The sequence below is a fragment of the Entelurus aequoreus genome, linkage group LG01 (genome assembly GCF_033978785.1).
Source record: "Entelurus aequoreus isolate RoL-2023_Sb linkage group LG01, RoL_Eaeq_v1.1, whole genome shotgun sequence".
Classification (NCBI taxonomy): Eukaryota; Metazoa; Chordata; class Actinopteri; order Syngnathiformes; family Syngnathidae; genus Entelurus; species Entelurus aequoreus.
Window position 1 is genome coordinate 66939146 of NC_084731.1, and position 12642 is coordinate 66951787.

The 12642-nt window shown below is 36.9% G+C and overlaps 1 protein-coding gene across 1 annotated transcript in view; it reads right to left on the reverse strand.

The window, feature by feature from the left end:
- LOC133655989 (arf-GAP with coiled-coil, ANK repeat and PH domain-containing protein 3-like) overlaps nucleotides 1-12642 on the reverse strand; it is a 151453-nt gene that overhangs the window by 33631 nt on the left and 105180 nt on the right. The window contains exons 10-12 of the mRNA XM_062056701.1: nucleotides 8743-8754; nucleotides 3071-3183; nucleotides 714-765 (exon numbers count right to left, since the gene is read on the reverse strand). Of these exons, the coding sequence (XP_061912685.1) occupies nucleotides 714-765; nucleotides 3071-3183; nucleotides 8743-8754 (177 nt within the window). The remainder of the gene's footprint in view (nucleotides 1-713; nucleotides 766-3070; nucleotides 3184-8742; nucleotides 8755-12642) is intronic.

The following is a 12642-nucleotide window of genomic DNA, read 5'->3' on the forward strand; positions in this document are numbered from 1 at the left end:
TGCACGAAAAGTTAGCTATGGCCAAAAATCTTCTATTGTGGGGGTCCCGGAAAAATGACATTTCTAAATAGGCTCTCTAGCGCCACCTGTAAAATGAGAACAAAGTATACCACCCGTATGGAAAGGAAAATGGCAGGAGACGACTTTGACCAAGAGAGGTTAAAATCCCGATACTCCACGTATACTGAAGGTGATGACTAATGTTTTCCTCGCCATGAGATGTGGCCATGGCGACAAACTTTACTCCCGTGGGTTTTGGCCAATTTTCGGCGAAAAAAAAGGGTCGTACTTATAACTTTTTTTCAAAAATAAAAATGGCAACAAATGCAACATAAAGTATCCAGAATGTGAATTTCAATTATCATATAACTTGTTTGTTCACTTCAACATGAATAGAAATAGTCAAGTTCACCTTTACGTCAAAGTGTCAAGCAAACCAATAAATGATTGTTATTATACTAATAAGGGGAGTTAAGTCTCCCCATGTCTTTAACACCTAGTGACACCCTCTGTTTCCAACTCTAAGCAGGGTCTTTGAACGCACCACAGCCAAAGTCAAACTTGGACAGATTTCTTAAATTTCTTCCATGACGTCATCCTTGTTCCAAAATGTCAGATTTGATGATGTGACCTTCTTCATTTGTTACTGAACTTCCAGATTGTTTACATGTTTCAAATAGCATAAACGTGATCCATTCCCAAAATCAAAGTACCTTAAGTTTCTTCTGGTACACCAGCTGGCTGTTCTGGATGGAGAACCAGCGCCTGGTGGGGAGAGAGAGAGAAGGTGTGGTGTGAAGTTAGTCCGACTAAAGTCATCAGCGACTATCATAACCACTCAAAGATAACAATTACACTGCAAAAAGTCAGTGTTCAAAAACAAGGAAAAATAATACAAAAATTAGGGGTATTTTACTTGAACTAAGCAAAATTATCTGCCAATATCACAAGAAAATTTGGCTTGTCAAGACTTTCCAAAACAAGTAAAATTAGCTAACCTCAATGAACCCCAAAATACCTTAAAATAAGTATATTCTCACTAATAACAAGTGCACTTTTCTTGATAGAAAAAACAAATATGAGACCTTTTTTCTCAATATGTTGAAAAATATTCTTAAATTAAGTAAATGCTAGTGCCTTTATCTTGACATAATGATATACGCTCGGCATTACATTTCTTGAAACCAGCAAACTTATACTAAAAACTAGTTTATTTCTCTTAATGGAAAGGCAACAAGGCCACCGCTTGTTACTCTCGGGGTCTACTAGCCGCTGAGGCAAATCATATTGTCTAAAAATGCATTTTCCCATCGATAACATGACATCATTCCGCCAAGTGCGTGCTCTTTCAGTCAATTAGTGCGCAAGAATATATATATATATATATATATATATATTTACAGCCCGTCCCCCGGCCAATTTTTTTTTTTATTGTAATTTGAATAATTTACCTGAATGTGCATGAACTACAGTATTTCTGTTCAAAATAGTTAGAAATGTCACATATTAAATGAAATATTAACTGTCAGTTTACTGTAGTGTTCCAACTGTACTACTATAAGAGTACATATTTTCTATTGTTTCATTGGAAATAAACCAGCAAAGTCCATTTGGCTGTCATCTGTTTTAATTATGAGACACAATTGTGTCAAAGTCATGATTTTTTATTTCATGCTTGAAATAAGAAATGATTACTTTGAAAAAGCAGTTTTATACTTGTGAGTGTTGATGACACAGCTTTGCAACAGTTGATATTCTAGTTTCAAGCATGTTTTACTCAATATAGGTCATAAAATCTCAGCAACAAGCTGTAATATCTTACTGAGATAATTTAGGACCAAAACCCTTAAAACAAGTAAAACACTCTAACATAAAATCTGCTTAGTGAGAAGAATGATCTTATCAGACAGAAAATAAGCAAATATCACCCTTATTTGAGATATTTAGTCTTACTTAGATTTCAGTTTTTGCAGTGTAGCTTTGTCGGTCTTGTAGTTTGTGCTTTTAAAAGGTTTTATGTGTCATACATTATACGAGTCATACTCAAACTGTGCTACACACTTTCCGTAAATCCTGGACTTTAAGCCAGCACTTTTTTCCTACGCTTTGAGCCCTGCTGCTTATAAAATGATGGGGCTGATTATGGATTTTTCTTCGCTGACGGCCATAATGCAAATAGTTTAAAATAACACTGAGAAGGCGTGTGCCATCTTTTAGGCTACTTTGCTCACTGCAGTGTCCCTCTGCTTAGGGCTTTAAACCGGAGATACAAGTGTCGTTCCTTCTTTTAGTTGTCCAGAAGGCTGCTACCCGTATGGGTTCTTCGTTTGTAAGTTTTACAATATAACTAAAACAATTCTCACTTACTAAACCGTCCCTTGTGTGATGTCTGTAGGAGTGTTTTCATGCATATTTGTACGAGCTATCATAATGTAATCAAGCTTGCGTCGTTAGCATTAGCTAATATGCTAACATGTTTACGAGTGTCTGTGTTAGTATTATTAACTTACAATGGCATTCTTTTTGTATTGTTTCAGTTTTGGAAATTCTCCAAAACGTCACCGTGGAGTTATTGAGTCTGTTTAGCTGATTGGAGAGCTAGCTTCCGTAGCTAGTGTGTCCATGACTATGACTTCTGTTTTATTTGATCAGCCGTTTTACTGCCGTGTTACAGACACCGTTTGTAAACAATTAAGGTATGTGAATAAACATTTACAAAATCATTCAGTGTAAATAAATCACTTCACAATGTATGTATCTGCGGCTTATTGTATTGGCTAATATATGGAATAATATTTTTCGTCTAAAATTTAGTGGGTGCGGCTTATAGTCCGTGAAATTGTTTATTAAATATTCAAACATGGTGTTACTGTTCAAACGGTGTGTTACAAACTATTAAAAATACTTGTTAAATAAACCTCTTCCTTGTTTTTAATGAATACTTAGGCCTAATACGCTACTGTAGTTTACTTGGAGAGCCAAGTGTTTTCCGAGGTGGTACTTGGAAAAAACTATTAAACTATTATTGAACTATTAAATGTCCTTTTAGTTGCGGTCTGCTCCACTTCACCTGTTCCAGGTCTTGAACGCGTTGCTGGCCCTCTTGAAGAGGTAGCCCTCCATGACCACACCATTGGGGGCCTCCACATTGAACTCCAACTTGGGGTCATCGTAGGAAAAGTCCTGAGACGACAAGTTCATCAAATTATTGCTGAGGTGTGAACTCCTGTCCTGACTCAGATGGTGACAACATAATAATAATAATAATAATAATAATGCTTATATATATATATATATATATATATATATATATATATATATATATATATATATATATATATATATATATATATATATATATATACGTTTGGACACACCCTCTCATTGTAGATTGTCACATCAAAACTATGAATGAACACATGTGGAGTTATGTACTAAACAAAAAAATAACTAAATAACTGAAAACATGTTTTAATATTTTAATTTCTTCAAAATAGCCACCCTTTGCTCTGATTAATGCTTTGCACACTCTTGGCATTCTCTCCATGAGCTTCAAGCACACCTGTGAAGTGAAATTCATTTCAGGTGACTACCTCTTGAAGCTCATGTATGTATATATATACAGGGTTTTCCCGCAGTGCTTTGTTGTTAAGGCACCGCCTTAACAACGAAGAGCCACCGCCTAAACTAAAGTCTTAACAAGCTGCTACGCTTCGTACTGCCTCTGCCTCTGTCAGTCCGTCTCTGCAGCACCCAGTATTGTCCCACCCACAGAACCATCCAATTGGTTACACGCAGAGCGGTATCAGCCAATCAGCAGTGCGTATTCAGAGCGCATGTAACAGCCAATCAGCAGTGCGTATTCAGAGCGCATGTAACAGCCAATCAGCAGTGCGTATTCAGAGCGCATGGAGTCAGTGCTCACGGCACAGGCAGAGAGGAGAGACGGTGGAGTGAGCAGATAGGTGTTTAGCAGGTGAGCATAAGGCAGCGGACTCTCCCCAAATTATAATAAACACTTCCAAGTCAACTACTAGTAACATCACTATGAGCCCGTTGACGTTCTAGAAACATAAGTGGCAGCTCAGCTTGCTCGCAGTCCTTGAGGTGAAGGCTAATTAGCTTGTAGCGTAACGTTAGCTCACTGTGCAGTGTGTGCGTGCATGCGTGTGTGTGTCTGTCTGAGAGAAAGACAAGCACTATTGACCTACAGTTAACAACTAAGTTATTTCACTTTACCTTTTTCTGTGTTGATTGAGCTGTGTTGAAGCAGCAAAAAAGGACATTATGTTAAATGAAGAGTTTCCTGAAGCTTTCTCTGATAGTTGATATAATAATGTGACTGCATCATAAAGCCTACATGAACTCCATGGTGTTCAGGGATGAATAGTCTCTCCTATTGCTATTGTATTATTTTTTCAGCTATAGTTACATTAATCATTAGTAATGTAGCAGCCTAGTTTTGAATGGCAGGGTCCCTGCTATCACATGTTGATAAAAATTAAACATTTACATAATAAAAATCGACTACAGGCTTCCCAAATGCTGTAATAAATTAAGCATGAGTTGAACATGTGTCAGCATGAGGCCCCACTTTTAACTCTTTTTTTCAAACGCTTATTGCAAACGCTTACTTACAATAAGTCATTAACTTGACTTATTAAGTCATTATTTTGACTTAGTAAGTCATTATTTTGTCATTATTTTGACTTAGTAAATTAGTAAGTCAAAATATTGACTTACTAAGTCATAATAATGACATACTTAGTATCTCAGGTAACTAGGACTGTTTTGTGTATTGTTTTTACTTTACGGAAAAAATATCGAGATATATATAGTATATCGGCATTCAGCATATGGAGCGGAAAACACAACCAACAATTCTAGGCTTCCTCACGTGACGAAGCCGGCCTACGTCACCGCAGTCTGTAGTCTATTGCCCCCCCAGGCTGTGGTGGCAGCGATGAGATGGAGACGTGATGGCGACTGGCCGAGTTACGCTGTTCCTTACACCCACCCACCCCCTTCCCCCTGGAGAGACACCACCTTAACTAACACATTTTCTGGGGGAAACACTGTATATACTGTATATATACATATATACACACACGCTCACACACACACACACACACACACACACACACACACACACACACACACACACACACACACACACATATATATATATATATATATATATACACAATATACACACACATATATATATATATACACATATAATATATATATATATATATATATATATATATATATATATATATATATATATATATATATATATATATATATATATATATATATATATATATATATATATATATATATATATATATATATATATATATATATATATATATATATATACATGAGCTTCAAGAGGTAGTCACCTGAAATGGTTTTCACTCCACAGGTGTGCTTGAAGTTCATGGAGAGAATGCCAAGAGTGTGCAAAGCAGTAATCAGAGCAAAGGGTGGCTATTTTGAAGAAACTAGAATATAAAAGACGTTTTCAGTCATTTTTTTGTTAAGTACGTAACTCCACATGTGTTCATTAATAGTTTTGATGTGACTATCTACAATGTAAATAGTCATGAAAATAAAGAAAACACATTGAATGAGGACAAGGTGTGTCCAAACTTTTGACCTGTACTGTGTACATACACACACACACACACACACACACACACACACATATAGTTACTTTACATGCACATACAGTACATATAGTTACTTTACATACAGTCAGCTTTCGGCCCTCGACCTCATTGTTTTAGCCTATTGCGGCCCCCAAGTCAAAAAGTTTAGACCCCCCTTGCATAAAATACAACCTTTACTACCACTACTCAAAGTTAGAACTTCCTCACCAGTGGACAGTCCAGCTTTACTACCACTACTCAAAGTTAGAACTTCCTCACCAGTGGACAGTCCAGCCGGCCGAGAATCTTCATCTTGACAATATAGACATCCAACAGCATTTGAAAAATCAGCACTCAAATCAATACTTTCATCAACAAATAAGTACAACAGTAATATATATATATATATATATTCCACAGGTTGTCAAGGCCACATCCATGTAGCAGCACACCCGTGACGTTCCGCCACTTCCACGCGTGACTCTGAACTCCGCGTGGAAGAGGTGCTCATTAGCATACAGCTGGCGGGCCCCTGTGACCCCCCCCACACACACATGTGAGGGGATCAAACATTTCTTTGCAGGGCCTTTTGGGAGGAGTCAGCGTTCCATCTGTGGGAGGAGTCAGCCTTCCATCTGTCGGTGGAAGTGATGACCCCCACTGCACGCCTCCCACACAACATTACATATGGAGGGTCCTACACAGGAAGTGTGGAGTCTGTTTTTCTGACTGAAGACACAGGTGTCACACTCAAGGGCCAGGGGCCACAACATGTCATGAAGCACTTGTTTGATCATGCAACTCCAATTAAGAAATTAACCCTTCAATATCTGCTGTCACATTGACTCAGGCTTCCATCAATCTCTTGGTGAAAAATAGAATAGCCCATTTTTCAGACTATAAGCCGCGTCTTATTAAACAGTGCAGTTCATCTATGGATTTTTCTTCGCTAACGGCCATCATTTTTGTATACAGCAAACTTACAGAGTAGTAACACCGACAGAGACTGAAAAGGTGTGTTATTGTTTGTGCTATGACGCCATCTTTTGGACAGGTTCACTCACTGCAGGTGCCGTTTCGTGCTTTGAAATGGAAGTATAAGTGACAATCCATCTACTAGTCGTCCATAGCGTTTCTACTTGTGTGGTTTCTTCATTCATCCCTCCCAGCAACGTTTGTAAGTTTTACAATATAACTAAAACAATTCATACTTACTAAACTGTCCCATGTGTGATGTCCGTCGGAGTGTTTTCATGCATATTTGTACGTGCTATCTTAATGTAATCAAGCTAGCGTCGTTAGCATTAGCTACTATGCTAACAGGTTTCCAAGTGTCTGTGTTGGTATTATTAACTTATTAACTGCCTTCTCACTATAAGATTTAACTCGATTTGTCTTACTTTTTAGACCTCACTTTGCGATGCTTAGGTTGCGTCGTAAGGGCTGGTCTCCTAAAGCTTGGCCAAGTACTATTCTGTCAAGAACTTCTTATGGTGGCAACATAACTGATGGATGGTCACAAATGGAAAAGACAAAACAAAATTAAACCCAGGAAGTATACAACACTGCACACCTTGAGGACCCAGCCTGACAATCTAAATCAGGCTGTCCAAATCTTTTTCCACTGAGGGCCCCACTCTGAAGAATCAAAGCCTGCATTGTGATATTTTTCATTTTATGTTTTTCAAACTGTCATTGCTCAAAAAGTAATAATGAATGAAAATCAATGTTTGAATGATTGACCTATTTATCAAATATTCCTTTTTGAAAATCTTTTTGAATCTGAGTCATAAAAAAGTTCTAAATAAGTCATGAATGATTATTTTGTTCAACGCTTAAATCTCATGATCTGTTGACATAAACGTATTGTTTTTACTTTTATGTGTCAAAACCTTCTTTTTTATAGCAAAAACATGCAAAATTTACTCAAAAAGATTTTCAAAAAGGAATATTTGATAAATAGGTCAATCATTCAAACATTGATTTTCATTCATTACTACTTTTTGAGCAATGACAGTTTGAAAAACATAAAATCCCACAAAAATTCTCAAAAGGGCCCAACTTGTAAAAGTGTTAAAAATAAGTAATTTTTAAATTTTTTACTTTTAACTCTTAAATCTCTCGATCAACTTCAGATCAATCCGTTAATTATTATTATTATTTGTACATTATTTTATATGTTAGTTTTTTGCCCTTTTTGTGAAAGTAAATGTTTTTTTATGACATTCACACAAAAATTTCGTAATTTAAGTGGAATATTTCATGTGAAATAATTGGAGCCCTAAATAGGTCAATAATTCATAACATTGATTTTCACTCATTATAAATTTTTTGAGCAATGACAGATTTTCAAAATAAATCCCACTTCAGGGATCAAAAGGGCACCACTCATAAAATAAGTCATGTTATTTTTCATTGTTTTTTACTTTGAACTCCTAAATCTCTTTATCAACTTTAAATCTATGCATCGATTATATATTTTTTTGCATTTTTTTTTTAATCGTTTTGTTTCATGCCTTTGTTTTTCCCAAAGAAAATGTTATTTTGTTATATGAGATAGACACAATATATGTCATGTTTTAAGTGGAATATTTCATGTAAAATAATTGGAGCCTTAAATAGGTCAATCATTTATTTTAGATTATTTATGAGCAATGACTGCTTTAAAACAGCTTGCATGACTACTTTGTGTTATTAGTGTTAATATTGCAACTTTCTCTCATTACATTTCACCACTTTTATTCCACTTTGGGTTTTTTTAGATTGTCCAGCGGGCCCTTAAAAGAGTAGCAGCGTGTCGGAAATGGCCCCAGGGCCTCACTTTGGCCAGCTTGATCTAAAGGATATGATTGTTAGAATTAGAGGAAATGTGAAGAAGACACAATGAAGGCAGCCATGCACAACAGAATGATCTATTCACTGCACGTCTATGAGGAGACACCATGTGACCGCCATAAACCTGAATTATGGGCCTGTTGCAGATGGTGTGTGTGTGCGTGTGTGCGTGCGTGCGTGTGTGTGTGTGTGTGTGTGTGTGTGTGTGTGTGTGTGTGTGTGTGTGTGTGTGTGTGTGTGTGTGACTCACCTGCATCAGAGTCTGAAGAAGAACACATCCAGAAGAGCGGCAAAGGAGAAGAAGGAAATAAATATCACAGATTAGATTTTTGATATTCAAACATAATTACTTTTTTTTTCACCTTGCATAATTTGTTGACTTCAACATGAGACACCTTCTCTCTCCTTCTCATCTCTTTGCTACCCTCTTTCTATCTCTTCTGTACAAGTCTTGCATTTAAAGAAAACCTTTCAGAATATTTGCCCTGATGTGGGATCTGAACCGAGGATGTCGTTGTGGCTTGTGCAGCCCTTTGAGACACATGTGATTTAGGGCTATATAGATAAACATTGATTGATTGAAACATTGAATATTTGGTGTCATGACAGGTTGGGACTTTTATGTTCCAGTATTTTCTTTTCTTTCCTGCCAGCACTACTGCAGATGTACTAAAACACATGCAAACCTGTTAGCACGTGCAAAGTGGATCTACTGAAGGTGTGCAGAGTGGATTGTTTCTGTGCGGTCAGCACAACAAGGCCTGCGATCCATTTTGTGTCTCGGCCTTCATGAATACGTGGAAGAACATAACGTATCTACACTTGTCTTTTCTAAAGTAAATGTGTATCATCTACATCAATTGTATGATTTGTCTGAGTGACTGCACAGGACAGATTTAAAAAAATAAAATTATAAATCAATTAAGAATTGTTAAAAATAAAAATAAAAAATAATAAGAAAAAAATTAACTTGTTTTTGACATCCCTCAAAGGGGAACTGCACTTTTTATTTTTATTTTGTCTATTAGTCACAATTATGAGAGACGAGAACACATGTCCTTTTTCTTATTTTTTTAGGATTTTAAAGATGTTAAAAAACTACTTGGAAGATGTGGCAAATGGAAGTCACCGTAGTAACCTTCAAAACTTCTAAAACTACTTCAAAACCCTCCATTAATATTTTATATACACACTGCAAGTATGTATATATATATATATATATAAATATAAAATGTAGTAACAGACACCTTCATAACAATATGTAAAATGTACAATATATACACTGCAAGTATATATATAATGTAGTAACATACACCTTCATAACAATATGTACAATATACACACTGCAAGTATATAATAATACCTGGGATTTATATAGCGCTTTTCTAAGTACCCAAAGTCGCTTTACATGTAGAACCCATCATTCATAGCCACAGCTGCCCTGGGGTAGACTGACGGAAGCGTGGCTGCAATTTGCGCCAACGGCCTCTCCGACCACCACCTATCATTCATCTATATATATATATATATATATATATATATATATATATATATATATATATATATATATATATACATATATATATATATATATATATATATGTTTATATATAATGTAGTAACAGACACCTTCATAACAATATGTAATATGTACAATATACACAGTGCAAGTATATATATATATATATATATATATATATATATATATATATATATATATATATATATATATATATATATACATATATATATCATGTAGTAACAGACACCTTCATAACAATATGTATTATGTACAATATACACAGTGCAAGTATATATATATATATATATATATATATATATATATATATATATATATATATATATATATATATATATATATATATATATATATATATATATATATATATATATATATATATATATATATATATATATATATAATGTAGTAACATACACTGTCATAACAATATGTAATATGTACAATATACACACTGCAAGTATATATATAATGTAGTAACAGACACCTTCATAACAATATGTAATATGTACAATATACACACTGCAAGTATATATAAAATGTAGTAACAGACACCTTCATAACAATATCGTATTGTTATGAAGGTGTCTGTTACTACATTATATTTATATACTTGCAGTGTGTATATTGTACATATTACATATTGTCAATATGTAATATGTACAATATACACACTGCAAGTATATATATATATATAATGTAGTAAAAGACACCTTCATAACAATATGTAATATGTACAATATACACACTGCAAGTACATATATAATGTAGTAACAGACACCTTCATAACAATATGTAATATGTACAATATACACACTGCAAGTATACTGTATATATAATGTAGTAACAAACACCTTCATAACAATATGTAATATGTACAATATACACAATGCAAGTATATATATAATGTAGTAAGACACCTTCATGACAATATGTAATATGTACAATATACACACTGCAAGTATTGTTACAGCACATGCGCAGTCTGCCTTTCCCTCTTCTGCAGGAGCACTCAGCGGCTCCACTGTGAGCGCTTCTGGACACGCCTCCACACACGCTGCGCAGACCGCGCCCACATGCCGCCGCAGCCGGCGGCAATCTTCAATCAGCACAGCTGGCAGTGATTACGGACAACAGGATAAAGAGTCTCGCCGCTGACTAATCGACGTCGGAACGTAGCTCTGTTTGCAGTAAGCGTCACGTCTCTGACTTCCCACCAGTATTATCTCTTGTTGATTGTTTCCTTGTGTCCTAGTCTGATCACCTTCGTCTCCCTTTTGTTCCCCAGTCTCGTGCCTCAGTGCCAACTTCCTTTTCCCCTGGACCCGGATTGCTCTCCTGATATCGACACCCTGCTTGGACCTTGGACGCTCTCTCTCCTGCATCACAAACCCCTTTTTGGACACTGGACTTGCTCTCTCCTGCACCACGACCTCGTTTGGACATCGGACTTCCCTGCCTCTCCCTCTGGATTTGGACGCCCTCATTACACACACTTGACAACACCCCTTAAGGTATCTTCATATGTTAATCCCAGCACATAGCTCACATTCAAACACATAGTAGCATACACACCCTATGTATTCATCAATCACTCAATAAATATTTATTGAGTTGACTTCTGCTGTTGTGCTATCTCCTTCCACCCGTCTATAGACTTAACAGTACGTTCCGACCAATTATGGAACCAGACGGCGCAACAAGAGCTCCACCCGGCACTTTGGTCCGATCCTCCCCTCCTAAAGACCTATCTGCCATCGAGTCTGTCATTCGACAACACCAAGCACGATTTACCACCTTGGAGGACAAACTTGATGTCGCGTTTGCTAATCTGCTGTCTAGAATAGACAAGCTCAGTTCCGGTCAGGAGACACCTCCCACACCCAGTTTAAGCACTTCCGAGACACTTGCCCCCGAAGTACCGTCTTCCCTTCGCGAACCCAAAATAGCCAGTCCTAACATTTTTGAAGGGGATTTTGAACTTTGTTGTGGCTTTCTGACTCAATGTGAGTTTATTTTTCTTCACCAGCCCTCTCGTTATGCTAATGATGGGGCCAAGATAGCCTTTTTGTTCTCCCTATTTTCGGGTCCTGCTCTTAAGTGGGCCACTTCTGCCCTTAACAAGACTTTGGGCCTCAATTCTAATCATGCCACTTTTCGTAAAGAATTTTTGGCTGTTTTTGATCATCCTGCGGATGGAAGAGATGCAGCCTCTAGACTTCATTCCCTCAGACAGGGCCCCCGATCTGTGGCTAACTACACCCTGGAGTTCCGCACTTTGGCAGCCGAGAGTGGTTGGGATGACAAAGCTCTTCTGAGGGCCTACAGGAGAGGGCTTAATGAGACTATCAAGGATGGATTGATGCGAGACCGTCCATCTTCTTGTCAGGAAGTTATTGAACTTGCCCTCTTGTTTGATCAGCGACCTTCGGAACGAGAAGCGGAGAGGGAGAGCGACTTCGGCAGCACGGCTATGGCAAGACCTCCTCGTTCTACCAACCGGATCTTCCCGAGACAGACAGGCACAGTTAATCCGAGTCCAAGTCCATCCCCAGAACCCATGCAGATTGGAAGATCTCAACTTACCTTTGAAGAACGTGAACGAAGGTT